This window comes from Schistocerca serialis, chromosome 4 (genome assembly GCF_023864345.2).
Source record: "Schistocerca serialis cubense isolate TAMUIC-IGC-003099 chromosome 4, iqSchSeri2.2, whole genome shotgun sequence".
In the NCBI taxonomy this organism is placed as follows: Eukaryota; Metazoa; Arthropoda; class Insecta; order Orthoptera; family Acrididae; genus Schistocerca; species Schistocerca serialis.
The window spans coordinates 688,163,646-688,183,866 of NC_064641.1; the positions used below are offsets into that span (position 1 = coordinate 688,163,646).

General features: G+C 41.7%; 1 protein-coding gene across 2 annotated transcripts in view; it reads right to left on the reverse strand.

Annotated features, from left to right (window-relative positions):
* The window catches only part of LOC126474178 (mpv17-like protein), a 160,862-nt gene that overhangs the window by 21,120 nt on the left and 119,521 nt on the right, over positions 1–20,221 (reverse strand). The window contains exons 2-3 of one of the 2 annotated variants that reach the window (XM_050101642.1): positions 19,460–19,665; positions 1,520–1,611 (exon numbers count right to left, since the gene is read on the reverse strand). In XM_050101642.1, coding sequence (XP_049957599.1) covers positions 1,520–1,611; positions 19,460–19,573 — 206 coding nt within the window. In that variant the 5' untranslated portion in view covers positions 19,574–19,665. Of the gene's footprint in view, positions 1–1,519; positions 1,612–12,258; positions 12,354–19,459; positions 19,666–20,221 lie in introns of both variants that reach the window. The other variant, XM_050101640.1, reaches the window with a different exon arrangement.

A 20,221-nucleotide genomic window follows, 5' to 3' on the forward strand; every position in this document is an offset into this window, starting at 1 on the left:
TTAAATGAGTGATCATATTATATTCTGATTTATGATAGATATTTTGAGAATAATCACTTGTGATAAGGTGTGAAACGGTTTTGGCGCAAATAAATTGGAACATTGTACGAATACGCAACGATAAGATGCAGCAACGTCCCATGGATTCTCTGAAACCTATCGTTAGAAATATACGTCCCTAGGTGGTGAAAGAGTTGAAATCAGTTTCATAGGAGAGGAACAGCTTGGATTGAAGACAAGTGAATGCACTGTAGATAACATTTTTCACAACAGCCGTGAGCACAACTTACAGAGTAATTTAAACGAATAAAGAACTTCTTAGAAAAGGACGGTCACCCAAAGCAGTTTATGTGCTGGAAAGTCCATATGAAATCAGGAAAATAGTGACAAATTCAGCAACACAGATATGGGAATGAGTAATAACAATAAAGCTGTTATATAAGGCGGCCCTGTATGAACAACATTTCTTAATACATGAAATGTATTCGCATTTGCGAATACGGAATTCCGTCAGTTGCATAATGCAACGATGACAATGAAACTTGGTGCCGGGTTGTGTCTCGAACCAGTTTTTTCGGCTTATTTCGATAAGCGGGAAATCCAGGTTTGAGTCCCTGTCCGTTGCTAAGTTTCATTATCATTCGATTATACGGTCAATGATAGCCCTTGCGAATACATTTCACGTATTCCATAACAGCTGTAGTCACCGCACTGTCTGTTGCATGTAGAAGGATTTTCGGATCGTACTGCTATGGCGTAACATTTTTCAAACATTTAAATGAATGACATTGTCCACAGCTTGAAATGATGTTCTGGCACAGATACAGAATTAACCTAAAAAAATTTCAAAAGTTTAATCACTCATAGTTGACATTTAATATTCGAAGACAAGTATTGACTGACAAAACAGCGCACGCGACTTGCGTCAGGTTGTGAGAAATCTAGCATAAAATTGTACACTGAAGAAATGAAGAAAATAGCATATTGGTACTGGTAAAAAAATTAAAGAAATTAAAAAAAAGATGATAACGTCCTAAACAAGCGTTGAGAACAAAAATGTAGAACAAATATCACCATTCAGTTAATGAAATTAATCGTGATAGAGCCACTGAGCAACAGAAAATTTGAAGCAATAGATGTAACCATACGAAACAAGACCAGATAAAAGGAATTAAATTTAGCAATAACAAGTCAGTTCTTACACTGCTGCTCGGGTATAAAAACTGGCTAGCAACTGGAACATAAGATGCATTCTGCAGGATTGTTAAGTACGAAATGAAACTACTTGCAATCTACGTGTGTAGCACAGTAGCTAGCATTGCCACCTAGCTACGCTCAGAAGCAGACACGTGCCGTAATACTGCAGTCACAAGCAGATAAACTGAAAATATGGTAATAAGAAACGTTTATGAACAACAGTAATGGAAAACTAGTAAAATAAGCAGCCGGGTCTTGGTGAGGAGGCCAGCTCAGCGCTACCGTGCAGCAGACATGCTGGTGAGTGTCGGCTGCGACGCACCAGTAGTAGTAGACCTGCGGGTAGAAGCCGAGCCCCAGCACGCCATAGTGGCCGATGGAGCGCAGGTCGTACGGCCGCGGCTCGCCCTTCTCCTGCAACAACACACGCACGTGACCACCGCACTTGCCACCACTTACTGGTTGTTCTTCTCATCCACCGCAGGTTTACGGCCAAAAATCTGCTGTACACGAATATAGACACTGTGCAGGCACTATGACTTTCGACCTGGTTATCAAACTATGGGCAACACAAGAAGCTGCGTGTTTATAGTAATAGACGGCAAATCATCGAGCAAAACTGAAGTGATATCAGGTGTTCCCCAGGGAAGCGTTCTGGGACCTCTGCTGTTCCTGATCTATATAAATGACCTGGGTGACAATCTGAGCAGTTCTCTTAGGTTGTTCGCAGATGATGCTGTAGTTTACCGTCTAGTACGGTCATCCGAAAACCAGTATCAGTTGCAAAGCGATTTAAAAAAGATTGCTGTATGGTGTGGCAGGTGGCAGTTGACGCTAAATAACGAAAAGTGTGAGGTGATCTACATGAGTTCCAAAAGAAATCCGTTGGAATTCGATTACTCGATAAATAGTACAATTCTCAAGGCTGTAAATTCAACTAAGTACCTGGGTAATTACGAACAACTTCAGTTGGAAAGACCACATAGATAGTATTGTGGGGAAGGCGAGCCAAAGGTTGCGTTTCATTAGCAGGACACTTAGAAGATGCAACAAGTCCACTAAAGAGACGGCTTACACTACGCTCGTTCGTCCTCTGTTCGAATATTGCTGCGCGGTGTGGGATCCTTACCAGGTGGGATGGACGGAGGACATCGAAAGGGTGCAAAAAAGGGCAGCTCGCTTTGTATTATCACGTAATAGGGGAGAGAGTGTGGCGCATATGATACGCGAGTTGGGATGGAAGTCATTAAAGCAAAGACGTTTTTCGTCACGGCGAGATCTATTTACGAAATTTCAGTCACCAACTTGCTCTTCCGAATGAGAAAATATTTTGTTGAGCCGAACCTACATAGGTAGGAATGGTCATCAAAATAAAATAAGAGAAATCAGAGCTCGAACAGAAAGGTTTAGGTGTTCGTTTTTTGATGTTTGCTTTTTGTGCCAAAACACAGCGAAGTTTTCACTGTCCTACCTCAATAACACGCTGCGGAGACACAACTGCGAGAGAAATATGAAACTCTGTGTTATTAAATTCATTAAGTGAGGAACTGAGGTAAAGTCTGTAGCTTATGAGAAAACACCTCCCCGGTACGAAAAAAGCCGAATGTCTTCACTTATTTTGTTCCAAAACCCATAGCATTTCTCGTTTCACCAGCTATCCACGGCCCTTAAAAATTCTTTCACCAGAAAAGTCTGTAGCAATTAGATTATCATGGTAGATAATGAAGTTTTATATAATAATGATATTGTGAAATACTCTCCTCTTTGCATACTATCATTTGCTAAAATCTCATTTCCATATCTGAAACCGTTTATGAAATATGAGGAATGTTGCGGATATTTCTCTCCAGCTTTATCGCTGGCGTTGCACACTTTTCCGAATTTCGTTCAGTGTCTTGCTTTCACGTAATGACTATGACCATTAACAAAATGATGGGCACAACATGAACCTGAGATATAAAGCTGTAAGTAAAGCAAAAATGAATTTTTTTACCGAATAGTTTCCATAAACTGTTTGAGAAAGACTGCAGGGTGCGCGCCCCGATTCTGTCATCACTGACCGGCCGAAAGGTGGGAAACACTTATCGACCTCCCCTTCCGAACAAACGAATGAACTCGCCCAGCGCTTTGGACCAAAACTGGTCACCGCTTGCCGGCCGCTGTGACCGAATGGTTCTAGGCGCTTTAGTCCGGAACCACGAGGCTGCTGCGGTCGCAGGTTCGAATCCTGCCTCGAGCATGGATGTGTGTGATGTCCTTAAGTTAGTTAGGTTTAAGTAGTTCTAAGTTCCAGGGGACTGATGATCTCAGATGTTAAGTCCCATAGTGCTTAGAGCCATTTCGACCATTTTTTGGTCACTGCGCATCGGCCAGGGTATCCTGCGCGAGCTGTACACTGTCTGATCAGAAGGATCAGGACACTCCTATGTAAAGTGGAAGTGATCACTAGATGTCACGAGAAGCCTCTCATGAGTATAAAAAAAAAGACGGGGAACACTGTGTTGTCAGCAGAGATGCAGTAATGGCAGATTGAGTCCAACAGGAGTGCACGGACAATTCGAAAGTGGGCTAGTCATTCGATGTCAACGAAGAAATCCAGCAGGCCGTTTCAGTAATAATGTCAGTAGCCTCTAACGTGAAATGCTTTTAGTTAAATGTGATGCACAGTGTGCCATTAGCTCACGTGTCAAGAGTTAACCTGCCGCTTATTGCGTTTCATTACAGGAAACAGGTTGCTTCATTCTGACGAGTCTCTTATTAGTATGGTGACCTTACGGCCAGAAAAATGTCCATAATGGGAACTTCAAATAAAGGCGTGCGACTGCCTTGGGAAAGAACTGCTTTGATATGGGTGACTAGTAGTTGGATGTATGTTGAATGTTACTTTCTGCTATAAAATCATAAAAATGACGAAGTAATGTATTCTCAGGAGATGAATGTATCTTGTTAATCCGCTTAAACGTATAGCGTTTTTACAGTGATGATGATTTTTCGCTATCTCTTGTCCATCTTTACACTAATGTTGTAATCTCTATTCAGAGCTGCATCAGCTCTTCTGATCACCTTATTAATGGCGACAGGAAGGCTTTCGTTTTAAACTTTTCTTTCTCGAAGTAGACACGTAAAAGGCACACCGTTTCTCTCGACTGATCTCGCAGGGCAGTCCCCATACCAAGAAATCCACGTCGAACGGTTCTACACTCAACACTTGACGAATGTCTGGATTTAGAGCACAAGATAGAGAACAACTCCGATCCTCCTACACCTTAAATCACTAACCGCCTCACATCCAGATCGCTGCCAGCAGAAACAGACTAGAGATTAGATAAGTTGGTCCCAAGAAATTAGTAGATGAAGATCTGAAAAACACGCAGAGTGAACCCAACTTTTCGGGCTTTGGCCTTCAACCAATGTAAAATCCGACTGAGGATGGATGTTGGCCGATGCAAGAAAGATCATGACATTATGTACCCACAAGTTGAAACCATAACTGGCTATGGACAGCTACAAACCACGAAAAACACAAGGATCAACTCAGGACTTACAGCAATTTTTTTTGCTCTAGTATGTAACTATGTTTCTTTTCTGATGCTGAAAGAGTGTAAAAATAGGTATCTGTACATCACCGATAGCAAGGGAAGCTATTATACTACGTTACAGAATGAATAGTCAGTTTGTTATATCATGAAACTGAAGAGTTTCACTTATCTAGAAATTAAGGATGGAATTTGTTCTTGCTCCCTGAACATCCACTTGGAAACATATATTGAATCATCTTTCACTTAGACGAAATTCGTCTCAGTAAATACAGTTTCAAATCACTTACTTTGTAAAGCAATATTCCCACAGTTCAGCTGATGTTAAATATAATTTTCGGCTCACAAAATACTCTTTCAAAGCACTTAATTTTTAAGACACTATCCTTACAATTCAGTTTACATCAAATATAGTTTTCATTTATCAACTTACAACATAAATTCACATCACAAGACACGGTGACTTCACACTGCAGACATCTGTGACTGCAATGGAATCCCCTCTCGTGGCAGAGGCATGCATGCTACTAACAAGTGTTCTTTTGCGATAAGATGTAATTTATTTATGTCACATTTGTGTTATGACAGTTTTCGTATGTTCACCATTATTGTTACATTTCTATCCAAATAGTCAAATGTGCCTCATACTGTTTTCTCCATTTCTATACAGGCTGATGACATACAAGCAGACTGAAACTGTCAGCAGATACAGGTTTGTTTTTAGCAGCTCATAGTGTAAAATAAAAATTAATTTCCCTACATATGTAGGCCTGCACAAATTTATAGTTTGACGGCCAGTCGTTGAAGTCATTAGAGGCAGAATAGAAACTCTGATTGCTGAACGATGGGTAAGGAAAGCGGCAGCGGACATTTCAAATGAACCATTCTAGTATAGTAAGTGATTTAGTGAAGCCTTGGAAAACGTAAATTTGGATGACGGGATGGGGTTCGAACCAGACTCCTCCCAGATGAGAGTCTATAGTACCACCGTACTCAGTAAGATAATCAGAGGACTCGCATTACTGTGTAGAGTATAGATCATTATTTTAGTATTTGTTTTGACTACGATATTGACGAACGCTAAAATACAGGGTTATTACAAATGATTGAAGCGATTTCACAGCTCTACAATAACTTTATTATTTGAGATATTTTCACAATGCTTTGCACACACATACAAAAACTCAAAAAGTTTTTTTTGGCATTCACAAATGTTCGATATGTGCCTCTTTAGTGATTCGGCAGACATCAAGCCGATAATCAAGTTCCTCCCACACTCGGCGCAGCATGTCCCCACCAATGAGTTCGAAAGCATCGTTGATGTGAGCTCGCAGTTCTGGCACGTTTCTTGGTAGAGGAGGTTTAAACACTGAATCTTTCACATAACCCCACAGAAAGAAATTGCATGGGGTTAAGCCGGGAGAGCGTGGAGGCCATGACATGAATTGCTGATCATGATCTCCACCACGACCGATCCATCGGTTTTCCAATCTCCTGTTTAAGAAATGCCGAACATCATGATGGAAGTGCGGTGGAGCACCATCCTGTTGAAAGATGAAGTCGGCGCTGTCGGTCTCCAGTTGTGGCATGAGCCAATTTTCCAGCATGTCCAGATACACGTGTCCTGTAACGTTTTTTTCGCAGAAAAAAAAGGGGCCGTAAACTTTAAACCGTGAGATTGCACAAAACACGTTAACTTTTGGTGAATTGCGAATTTGCTGCACGAATGCGTGAGGATTCTCTACCGCCCAGATTCGCACATTGTGTCTGTTCACTTCACCATTAAGAAAAAATGTTGCTTCATCACTGAAAACAAGTTTCGCACTGAACGCATCCTCTTCCATGAGCTGTTGCAACCGCACCAAAAATTCAAAGCGTTTGACTTTGTCATCGGGTGTCAGGGCTTGTAGCAATTGTAAACGGTAAGGCTTCCGCGGGCTACGCGTGAAACTTGCCCGCACGCGTTCAACGGTTTCTTCGCTCACTGCGGGCCGACCCGTTGATTTCCCCTTACAGAGGCATCCAGAAGTTTTAAACTGCGCATACCATCGCCGAATGGAGTTAGCAGTTGGTGGATCTTTGTTGAACTTCGTCCTGAAGTGTCGTTGCACTGTTACGACTGACTGATGTGAGTGCATTTCAAGCACGACGTACGCTTTCTCGGCTCCTGTCGCCATTTTGTCTCACTGCGCTCTCGAGCGCAGAAACCTGAAGTGCGGCTTCAGCCGAACAAAACTTTATGAGTATCTGTAGTGTGTCGTGACCATATGTCAATGAATGGAGCTACAGTGAATTTATGAAATCGCTTCAATAGCCCTGTACATTATCTGGACATTTTACAAACGATGATAATACTTTTCATAAAGGGGAGGGGGTTGTTGAATCTTGCAACATTTTTCAGACTTTCGCCTCTAGCCAGCTGTGTAATAGAAGTTTAATGTATTTTTATTATTGTTGATTCGTTTTATCGGCATTAGGTCGTGGTCCATGGAATGATTCTCTGCTTAAAGTTCGCCTTCCAATGCTGGGAACATCTTCAGAGACTTTAACGACTCAGAAAGCAGCTGCAGCGTCAAACAAAATCAGCAGTTCGAACTGTTTATATGACAGTATTCCGTTTACATGTGCTGCAGTCATTTTCTGGAACCAAAAAAATTACTCCGTAAAAGTAAGATTTTTCCAAATGAGAAACTTTGTTCCGAGGAACCCAGGAACAAATATTCTATTCAAAGTAAAATGTCTAGCAATCGAGAAAATCTTGTCAGTACGGTATTTAATAGTCTACATGTTACATTATTACACTACTATAAATCAGCAACAAGTGAGAGACATCAAATTAAGAAGAAGTATTATCAGAACTCAGTTACAAGTTGGAAACGTTTCTAAATATCTGCTCTTGGTCGGTAATGGAAATTTCCAGTCTCAGGACAGGGGAAATTATTAATGCATTGAAGATACTCCATTTGCAAATATCACTTGTTCCGTGGTAGAGGACCTTTTATCGAGATGCAAAATGGTACACGACTGTCGAATTATTGCTTGTCCGTCCACATGTTATGCAATAAGTTTTAAAAGTATGTATAATTTTACTCACCATCAAACTTTGTTACTGAAGAATTAACAATAACCTCCTAATAATTTTAATGGACTGTATTATACATAACTTAAATATGTAGAACTCGTAGTACTTACAAACGCTGCAGAAAACACAATCTTATATCTCACAACAACAAAATCAATAGAAAATGCCAGAAACTGCTTATGGTGGTCTCTAGTGCGTGTTCCTTCATGTGATTCCAAAATCGGCCACTACACTGAAGCACCGACAAGGAAACATCACGTGTCCCGAGATACACTATCCTCCAAGTAAAACACATCTCTCTCTTTACACTGCCAAGTAATAAAAACTTCGTGTGTTTAAAAGGGCTGGTGCGGGGCATCCAACTGGACACCACTTCAGCGACTTGCATGTCCTTAGTCTGTGCCAGTGATCAACTGGAGAAAGGGAACCTATATTTTCCTATAGTTTAACGTGGAATCCGAACTACGTGTTCGTCTTGATGAATCTTCAAATGATTGAGAGGTGAACGGTTAAAGGCAACCTAAAGAAATACATGGGTCGACCGGAATTCGAGTATCCGGTTTCTAGGGACGCCCTTTACAGCGAGACTACCTGGTCTAGATTTTAGCTCTTTATGAAGATGACCTCGATAGAGAGCTGTGCTCCCTCCTTAAAGTACCTCAACAAAACAATTTGAATATTTCTACGAAATTTCATATATTAACAACAAAACAAACGGACTATTCTCTTATACTTAGATCCCAAAGTGCCACACAATAAAAGCAAGACAAATTTCTTGTGTAGCACTGTGAAAACCACAGTTGGGAAACAACGATTAACTCCCACGATATATCCACAACAGACCAGAGGTACAGAGAAAACAGATGTCGTGGGATGCACCCTAGTGAATAGGAAGGGCAATGAAGATAGTAAAGAATAGGTGCAAACGACAGAAACACAGGGTATAAATAAACGAAACCAGTATAAAAATACAGCACCGAGTTATAAACCAAAACATGAAGCACAGAAATTTCTATGATGAAAGAATTAATGGTTAGATCATGGCATTTGAGAGCAGACAAACAAAAAAAATTGTGTAATTTGGAATTTGATACTTAAGATGAGACACATGGATTTTACTAATTAAATATCTCGTCACGTTTTCTAGACATCTGTAGACTATTTGCAAACGAAGAACTCATCAAATAAGGGCCAATATAATTGAGTAAATTTGTTAATCAATCACATAAATACGTTGACTTCCTGGTTTTGCAGCTGAAACTATGCTGAGATACGGCTCCACAATATTATTTCTTGGTGAGACACATTTCTCAGGTCTAATAGAAATGTTCGTGGTGGTGGTTGTGACTGGTATTGTTCTACTCCCGCGGCAGATAAAAAATCTTTTTTTCCTGGTGACACTTTTGTTATTTGGAGTTGCATAAACTTTCGAGTGTTATGCCGAAAGCCGAAACACTCGAAAGTTTATACAACTCCAAATAGGATAAGTGTCATCAGGAAAGAAAGATTCTTTACCGGATATGCATTGTTACGTGGAAGATTTGATCGAAGTTCTTTGGAACCTTTGTCTACGTAGATTAAGTTTGTTGCTGAGATTAATTTACAGCATATTCTTTACTAAATATATCTCTGGAAAACACGTAGGCAACAATGCATTCGATGTTACAAATCACTCCCTTGTAAATCTTGATATAGTGAAATATGGGAACAAATAGAATATTTTATCAAGAATACGTGGTACGTGTCATTGACTGAACACTGTCTTTACATTATTTATGTAGCTGTAACGAATATTGTTGCTGTTGGCGCGTTAGTATATTTTTTGAGGGCTAAACAGTCTACTGTATTCTGATGACATACTTAATTTAATATCACGTCATTGAACTCTCGGTATATACTCCACATGGGGAGCTGTAATTAATAGGTGCACATAGTTCCTCCATTTTTACATGTAAATGTTTTTGGAAATCTGTTCCGCCGTATGCAGAATACAGTTCTGTTTATGTTCGAACATGTTTCGTCAGTCTGTGTCTTCGGCAGTATGTACATTATTATTTAGAAAGTTTGAGCTGTTATCATTCTGTTTATTTATCGTTTACACATTATAAGTACTGTTCTTACGTTCTGAATTGTATTGTGGTGTGGAAAGTACATTTTAAGATAGTAACTTTAAACAGAATATTATGTTTAGTGTAGGACCTATCAAAAACGTTCAAAGTTTCCAAGACATTCTTACACGATCCAACTCTATTCGACTACCATTGTAGCAACGAATAAAGTGTGCTTACGTAACATACAGCATAGCCGAAAAGACGATTTCATAAAGTCTGAAACACCTTTCAAATTGCCGCAAGAACAACGATCGCAGATTTAAATGTATTTTTGTTGAGTAATATCTCGTTAGACCTACGAATTAGTAATATCACTGAATTGTTGCCGAGATCTGCGGCCTAGAAGTCAAAGCTGAGTATAGTACAGTTTATAAAAACAAAACCGATGTTAAGTTTGTTTTCATGCCAATTTTTTTTTCGATTTAAACCGCCGTTAACAACGAAGGAAAACGCGCAGGACTTCATAACATACAACAGAGGCAAAATTTTATTAAAAAGTACTGTTTTCGGTCTATTAATACCAATTTCGAAGAAACAAAGTAAGCTTAACATGGAAAAACCAACCGTTGATCAAAAAGATATCTTTACGGTATGTGGATAGTGGATGCTTAGGGCCTATTTTATGAGTATGTTGCGTGACCTTACAGATAAAAAAGCTTACAGTTATCAGTCGTACTTACAAAATGTTAACACGCAGGTGGTGAAAAATACTCTTTATTTGCAGTAAGCTTAACATGGAAAAACAATCATTGATGAGATATCTTTATGGCATGTGGGTAGTGGGTGCGTAGGACGTTCTTTATGAGTCTGTTACGCGACCAGACAGGTAGAAGTGTCGAAATTTTATCCTATAAGCATTTGTTATTCCGTAGTCGTTAGGAATGTTTAGCAAGAGGTTAAAGGAACATAAGAAAACTTAAAGATAAATGACGCCCCGCATTTCCAAACAGAGGAAACACTGCAGGAACTTGTCGCTTATAGCGTTTGCACTTGTGACGCTGGTTGTCTAATTAATAGGCGTCCAAGCCGCATGCTACCAGTAGCTGCAGCAGCAGCAGAAGCTACGCTGACGTTTAGCAAACGAGGTCCTGCAACGTCACAGCGTTAATTAAACTGCTTCCGCCAATTACGCAGATGGTGCCCGCGTAATTCTTGTTAGCTCAAGTTTCAGGTAGAGGCAACTCCAGTCTCTCTGCCTTGTGCAGTAACCATACGACAGACATTTGAGTAGAACAACACCAACACTATGTGCCAGGGACTGTTATTATTTGAGTGTTGCTTAAGGTAATATGATGAAACTGTTGCAGCTGTTGATATTTTATTTTCTATCACAGAGAGTAACTGGAAAGAACACACTACCGGTTATTTAATGTCACACTAACAGATGCATTCTTACTTGTCGAGGGCACACTTTTTACTTTGCAATTTCCAATCGCGTTTGGTCCTTGTCATGGCTTGTTCCTTTGGGAAGGAAAATTTTTTCGTCTCAAACTTACATCAATGTACTGTATCTGTGATTTCTAGTGCAACAGTGAAAGTATGCCACTAAATGGTGATCTTTAGCTTTCATTCCATGTTTCGATTAAAATACATTACCGTTTTGCAGCGGAATTTGATGTCATTCATCAGTTCTTGCAACTTTTCGCCGAAACATTGTACCTGCAGGGTGTGCATGGAGTTCAGTGATTTCCAAAAAGCATGTCGGAAATAAAATAGTCTAAGTTTTAAATGCTTCGCACATATCTTGAAAAAGGATTCGAGAAATTTTTGTTGTATGGAATGAATGTGAAACCAAAAACGTGAGTATTGTGAAAGTAAATCGGTGTTGACAGATTTGACGAAACGAGGTCATGCTAGGCAAATACTTACAAGAGTGAAACGAATAGTTCGAGAGACAGAGGGTAAGAGCGGAGGAAGACCAGTTAGTGGGACGCTGAGATAGAGGCATACAGAGATAGCAACAAGCAAATAAGTTAGATAAACAGAGGAAGAGAAAGTAGTTCTGCGATGAGTAAAATATTCCTAGTTTGTTGCTATAATTCTAAATCAAGACACGACTGTCTGTTTTTTTGGTTTTCAGTCACAGTCCTTGAATTAGTATTTAAGAAGCGTCCAAGCAAATCAGCTACTACAAGCGTAACCTGAATGCACTAGATTCCTTCATCAGTAACTAGCAGCGTTTTCAATTTGTCTCGGCCATAACGGAGCTTGAAGTAGCACCATTGGAAACAAAGAGTACGGAATAGTGTAAACGCAGGCGAAAACCAGCATCCTGTCTCCTCTGCGAGAAATGCGGCGGCGTATGAAACTGAAAATACTTAGGAGCTGATACCAGAAGAGCAGGATGTTGGACTGGATGACGCTGCCGTAGACGGCGTACCTCAGCAGCGAAGGGCCGTCGTAATGCGGTGCTGAGTCCGGTGCTCTCTGTGAACAGTGTGCGATCTCGTCTTACTACCAAAAGCTATATTTCTGACAGGTTACACTGTCTCCGTCCTCAACTATTATTGTTCCCAGCTTGTAACGTAACCAGACTTTTATGCTGCCAAATCACCTATGGTAGTTATCCAGCCGGACATTCTCTTTAACAACGTTAGATTAAAACTGTATCCCACACCCTGACTTAAACCCATTCGTTTCCTAAGCAATGGATATTATTAAAACACTTATTGAAACTTTTGAGCATTTAGTTTACGTAAAAACTAATCCTGCAAACTACTCCAATGCATTTCACACTGCACTGATCCACTTAAATATGTTTTGTTATTCGGCTGCAAAGTATTAAATTAATATTCATAAATGTAGAGAATGAATGTCTGTTTGCATGGCCATCTTCCATTGGTTTCTTCGTCTTAAGCTTACCCCAATTAATTATGGAGAATTATACACTAGACGCGTTACATTTTTATTTACAAACCATCTTCTGTGATAATTATGAAATTATGGATACATATGTTTGCACATTTTTGTTGTTGTGGATTAAAAACTTTATAGAGTTGATGTGCAACTTACTTACGGATTTTCTGCCTGCTATTCATATGTTCCGCAAACAGCTGCTTTTCCCTTCGTTGTCAGCGAAGGTTGAGGTCGAAAGAAACTCTGTTGTGCGTATATACTTGGCAATTTTTGCCTTTTTTTTCAAAGCACTTTCTCTTATCCTGAAATGGCATTATTCGCACATCATCCCATTTTAGAAATAGAACTGCAGAACCACTTAATATGACACTTAACATAACTTCAAATACATACAAACGACCACACCCTTCATACGTCATCCACTCATTATTAACCCCAGTCAGACTGTACTCACCACTACCATCTCCTTCCACAGTTTCTTTCTTATAATCACTACTCCCCACCCCCTCCCCCTCAAATTCAAACCACAGCTCCAATTCTCAACCCGGCTCCTCCTCCATCACTGATATCTCTGACGAAGGTATAAGAGATCTTCACTAATTTACACTAACTCACACCGACCCAACCATGCTCACTAACACACGCACACACACACACACACACACACACACACACACACACACACACACTTACAACTTACATGAAAAACAAATGAACAAACATAAACACTCTAATACTGTGCTTAGTGCGAACGCATGTAACTGCAGTTCTATTTATAAATTGAAATGAAATGCAAATACCGCTTTAAAAAAAGACATGAAAATGCCAAGTGTATTTGTACAACAAAGTTTCTTCCGACCTCAAACTCCGCAAACAACGAGGGAAAAAGCAGTGACTTGCAGAATATTTAAGCGCAAGGCAGATCCACCATGAGTAAATTGAACGCTAATTTTATAGGTGTTACATCACAACAAAAATGTACGAACATATGTATCCATATTTCCAGAATGACCACAGAAGATGCTTTGTAAATAAAAGCGTAAAATTCTCTTCAAGTAATTGCAATATGCTTAAGAAGGAGAACCCAATAACAGTAGAAAATAATGAAATTTAAATGGTTGTTGAGTAATGAGAGAAGAGCGAAAAGTGCAGAAATATTGTTTTACTAATAATTTTATGACCGTCTGTTGTGTAAGTACCGCAAAGAACGTCCAAGCTGCAACGCAGAAACACGCTCCGGGCAATGGAGTAGCCGAGAAACTGATGTGGATGCGGTGGAGACGCAGAACAAGAGGCACTATGTAATCCACCTGTGGATGTCTTTTTAAGAGGAAGCAATTAAGATTTGATTTTAAAATAGTCAGTCGCTGCGGTATATTCATTCTGGAGTGATGTGTTCATAATTGCTCCAGACCAGGGCTATTGAATTTATCGTTTATATTTTTAAAAGCTGTTAGGAAGTTTAACATTACGAGGCACAGTGTCTGTAATTCTATTGGAAAAGTTCATTATGTTTTTAAATGAGTGAGCGGTAGTTTATTTTACAAAAGGAACTGACGTGAAAGAGTACTCCATTTATTTCCAAACAATTTCATTTAGTTTGCAGTTTTTAAATTCTGCGCTTCAATCACTGTTTCCGTGGATTAACGTTTTGTGTTGAATTGTTTTGTTAGCGGCACCAGTAACGACAGATAGTTTTATATTGCAGTCAGATACTAAATCTAGAGCCACTGTTATGACATTTCTACTGATAACTTAATTTTCCCGAGAGATTTTTATTTTAGCCTGTTATTGCGACAGTTCCACACCGGCCAGATTTTAAAACGAGCATACGTTTTCAGCTGGACTGTAGAGCTCTGGATTGGAAGCTATCAAATAACTTTTAAATATTGTAAAATAACGTTTACTTTTAAGGAGGGGAACGGCCACAACATGTTTGAATTATGTCTTCCAAAACTAAGTCTTTGTCATCTTCCTTCTGAATCCTAGTGTTCTTTGTTCAGCAACCTTACTGTTCTAGTGGCAGGGAGAACATTACGATCGCGAATGTGTTAGTGATCAGCCGCGAAACAGAATGGAATAGAATGACACACTACCCACGGAGTTTAAGTGATTGTGTTTCTTTCTTTATACTTTACATACTTTGTACACTCCTGGAAATGGAAAAAAGAACACATTGACACCGGTGTGTCAGACCCACCATACTTGCTCCGGACACTGCGAGAGGGCTGTACAAGCAATGATCACACGCACGGCACAGCGGACACACCAGGAACCGCGGTGTTGGCCGTCGAATGGCGCTAGCTGCGCAGCATTTGTGCACCGCCGCCGTCAGTGTCAGCCAGTTTGCCGTGGCATACGGAGCTCCATCGCAGTCTTTAACACTGGTAGCATGCCGCGACAGCGTGGACGTGAACCGTATGTGCAGTTGACGGACTTTGAGCGAGGGCGTATAGTGGGCATGCGGGAGGCCGGTTGGACGTACCGCCGAATTGCTCAACACGTGGGGCGTGAGGTCTCCACAGTACATCGATGTTGTCGCCAGTGGTCGGCAGAAGGTGCACGTGCCCGTCGACCTGGGACCGGACCTCAGCGACGCACGGATGCACGCCAAGACCGTAGGATCCTACGCGGTGCCGTAGGGGACCGCACCGCCACTTCCCAGCAAATTAGGGACACTGTTGCTCCTGGGGTATCGGCGAGGACCATTCGCAACCGTCTCCATGAAGCTGGGCTACGGTCCCGCACACCGTTAGGCCGTCTTCCGCTCACGCCCCAACATCGTGCAGCCCGCCTCCAGTGGTGTCGCGACAGGCGTGAATGGAGGGACGAATGGAGACGTGTCGTCTTCAGCGATGAGAGTCGCTTCTGCCTTGGTGCCAATGATGGTCGTATGCATGTTTGGCGCCGTGCAGGTGAGCGCCACAATCAGGACTGCATACGACCGAGGCACACAGGGCCAACACCCGGCATCATGGTGTGGGGAGCGATCTCCTGCACTGGCCGTACACCACTGGTGATCGTCGAGGGGACACTGAATAGTGCACGGTACATCCAAACCGTCATCGAACCCATCGTTCTACCATTCCGAGACCGGCAAGGGAACTTGCTGTTCCAACAGGACAATGCACGTCCGCATGTATCCCGTGCCACCCAACGTGCTCTAGAAGGTGTAAGTCAACTATCCTGGCCAGCAAGATCTCCGGATCTGTCCCCCATTGAGCATGTTTGGGACTGGATGAAGCGTCGTCTCACGCGGTCTGCACGTCCAGCACGAACGCTGGTCCAACTGAGGCGCCAGGTGGAAATGGCATGGCAAGCCGTTCCACAGGACTACATCCAGCATCTCTACCATCGTCTCCATGGGAGAATAGCAGCCTGCATTGCTGCGAAAGGTGGATATACACTGTACTAGTGCCGACATTGTGCATGCTCTGTTGCCTGTGTCTATGTGCCTGTGGTTCTGTCAGTGTGATCATGTGATGTGTCTGACCCCAGGAATGTGTCAATAAAGTTTCCCCTTCCTGGGACAATGAATTCACGGTGTTCTTATTTCAATTTCCAGGAGTGTATGACAAAATAACCTGAGTTTCACCGGTTTCGAACACCCACTGGCTATCTTCAGGCTAAAGACATATGCTACATGCGATGACGTAACAACTGTTATTTACAAGTTGACCTAATTTTATTGCACATATCACTGTTGCAAATTTTCGAGGTATCTGTCGTTTGTTCTTTGTGTTATTGTCACTTAGCTGCTAGTGGGCGAATCGTTAACAAGTTATTTTTCTTCGTAGCACTATTTATACACTTGTTAACGCTAATGCCCTTCGTGTGCGCTGCCCCAGACAGGCGTCGTATAAGCAGGCTTTCAAACTACTTTTGGTATTCTGTCCGTTGAAACTAATAGTTCTGTGTGACTCCCGAAACAAACAGCATATCGTTCATCTCACAGCCCTTCAAAACCCACATCTCAAGCACTTTGTGAAAGTACTATGCATACATTTGCGCCTGAAACCGTACAAAGAGACCATAGCACCAAAGAAATTCAGAGGAGATCCAGTTGCCTGTTACTACTTCCATTTCCGAAAGTTGAACAGTGTTGGAGACGTTGAGCTGATACTTTCTAAATTTATCATTAGTGTAGGTCCAGCATTTCACTTTAATGATACGCTACGCACAACAGAGGCTGTGGTAGCCGTAATCAATTCTGGTCTGTTTGGCTTCCAACTTCAACACATTTCTCACATACTTCTGCTAATACCTTTAACACCAGCATTAAGGAGCGTTAGGTCATTGTATTCGTATTTTGAAGACATTTTGAAAGCCATTAAAACAGTTTTATCATTCCACTTTGACATACCTATTTACTTACTGATCGATGATGCAGTCCGTGGCCTCCTTTGTCACCTGCCTTCATTCTTCTCTACCCATTGCTTTTCTTTCCAATTACCGACTTCCACTACCTTGCGATCCGCCTCAGTATCTTCTAGCCACCTTTTCCTGGGTCTTATCTTCTCCTTCTCCCCTCGGGCTTTCCTATAAACACTTTCGCAACACGTCGAGTTCCTGCCATTCTCTGTACGTGACTACCCCGTCTTATTCTTCCTTGCTTGATTTTCATACAATATTCATCTGTCCAAAAAGTGTTTGCAGTTCTGCTTTTGTCCTTATTCTCCAGCTTTCTTTCTCTCTCACTACCCAAATGTCTCTCTCAAAATATTCCGTTCCCATGTCAACAAGCAGCCCTCTTCCTTTGTAGTCAACACCCACTCTTCCAATCCATACATTAATACAGTTCTTTATATAGTCTAATATATTTTGATTTTTGTAGTCCTACTGACATTTCTGAATATATTCTACAAGTAATAATAGCGTCAGTTTAAAATGCTATCCTTCTTTGAATTTCTGTTGTTGTCCTATTATCTCCTATCATTATCGAACTGAGATATTTAAAATTATCCACTTTTTGGTATTTTTTCCCATTTATTTTTATTAAAGTCCCTCCTCTGTCCCTTCCAGGATCCTCTATCACAATTTACCTGATTTACGTGTATTCACCTTCAGTCCTAACTTCCGGACTGCTCCTTCCAATGTAACATAATCATCCTTCAAAGCTCTGACATTCCCAGAAGTTAATGCTGCATCATCAGCATGCGCCACCACCTGGGCCTGCTGGTTAAAGATTTTCCCCTGAGTTTTCTGGCATTTACCGAATTACCCTCTCTAGTGCTAAGTTAGAGAGTTGCCCAAAGATAACATCTTTCTGTCGCAGGCCCCTCCCCGCATAGAACTCTCCTGACAATTCTGGTTCTATTCTGACCTTGCAATCTCTTGCTTCCATTGTCATTTCCGTCAACCTGACTAATTCTAAAGGGTTTCTAAAATCTTTTGCAGTTTGGAAAATCTTATTTCTGTCTTCGCTGTCGCATGCTTGTTTATAATCAACGTACAACTGATGCACGTGCTTATCGTATTCATAAAATATCTCTGGCATTTGTCTCAATAAAATTATCTAGTTAATCCTGGATATATTTATCTTAAATACAGCCTGATAGTCACCCAGTAGTATACTTTCCGCTCATTATTCTACCAGACAGGCTAAAACCTCACTACACACACTACACGAGGCGTATTCGCAGAGTAAGGTCCGATTATGCGCGAAATGAACACCACTGTGAAAATCCGATGGAACTTTGCACAGATGTGTTGGGCTGTGTCTTCAGTGTGCTTGTCGATCGCTTCAAGTCGCTCTTTTCAGTTCAGAGCGGAAAGTGATCACGTAGAAATTCCTAAAACAACAGCGTCTGCCGCCAAGTATGTGGATCTGGTGAGATATTTCACCTAATGCAGCCCACATAACGTAAATGTCGTGCGTTTCTTTCTTCAAGACAATTCTCAGCCGCATTCTGCAGTGCAATGAAGCTCCTGCAGCGTTTGCGATGGGAAGTGTTTGATCACCCACAATACAGCTCTAAATTGACTCCCTATGTTGTTCACCTCTGCTCACATGAATCGCTGGCTACGGAGACAACATTTGGGCACAAACAACGAAAGGCAGACTAGCGTAGAGAATTGGCGGAAAGCACGAACGGCTGCTTTCTTTGACGAGGGTACTGGAAAACTTGTACAACCCCTCGACAAAAGTCGGAGCGGCGACTATTTAGAGAGGTAGCTGTTGCGACTAAAAAATTTTTGATTTCCACTATGGTTTTCATTTCGCGACCTATCGGACCTTACTTTCCGAACAGCCGTCGTACGCCTAAGAGAGTAATCCCTTGGTAAAAGCTGCACTCTGCCTTATCGCCTTTTTTAAGCAACGGCCAGATTATTGCCACTCTCCAACCCTTAGGCATTTCTTCCTATATCCATATTTCCTTCATTAATTCATTTACTGAGTAAAATAAACATCCTTGCTTCATAACAATCATTTTATTCTTCAATCTCACTTGTTAATTTGTTGCTTCAGTATATCGATTAATGCAAGAGTTGAGACGATTAAAAACAGGATCAAATTACTTGCCACCCTGCCTGCCATCAAACGCCGGAAACCTTGTCTCGATATCTTGAACCGTTCACATTTTTAATCAGCCTGTAGCTGTTTCAATATTTCTTTCTGCTAATTCGTCATTTTTATCATGTGGTACAGCGATGTTTATGGAAGTGTGTGTACTCACGAGTATCTTGTGGGTGATGGTCTGCTGGGAGAACTCTGCGCCGGTGTAGAGCGTGCCGTAGACGAGCGAGTTGGCGAGCACCGGGAAGCGCAGGAACAGCCGGCGGGCGGCCATTCGCTGCTGCCGCTGCGGCTGCGGCTCGTGCAGCTGCTGACCTGCTGTGCGGGGCTGCCTGACGCACAGGCGACCGCTGGCATGCGCCGCCGCTGCAACAGACAAACTGGTCAGTCTCTTGCCGGAATAGGCGATCTACACAGCTCTTCGAACGCTGCAAATTAGATTTCTACTGTACGGCGAGCTGCCCTCGGCCCACTAGTTACTATGAGTGTCAGCAGTACGAAACGTGATGGATAATTTTCACGGTTGACGGTTGCTAAGTAAATGTGACTGTATTTGCTGTATGTCGAGGCATATGCTATCTGTTCAAAAGTGAAACTTCCTGGAAAATTAAAACTGTGTGCCGGACTGAGACTCGAACTCCGGACCTTTGCCTTTCGCGGGTGTGAGGACGGGGCGTGAGTCGTGCTTGGGTAGCTCAGTTGGTAGCGCACTTGCCCGCGAAAGGCAAAGGTCCCGAGTTCGAGCCTCGGTCCGGCACACAGTTTTAATCTGCCAGGAAGTTTCATATTTTCGCACACTCCGCTGTAGAGTGAAAATCTCATTCTGTTCAAAAGTGTCCGGACACCTACTGGCACCCATTGTTACGGCGTGTATGCACTCTTCATCATGATGGCTAGAAATCTGTTGGGAACGCTTTGTGGG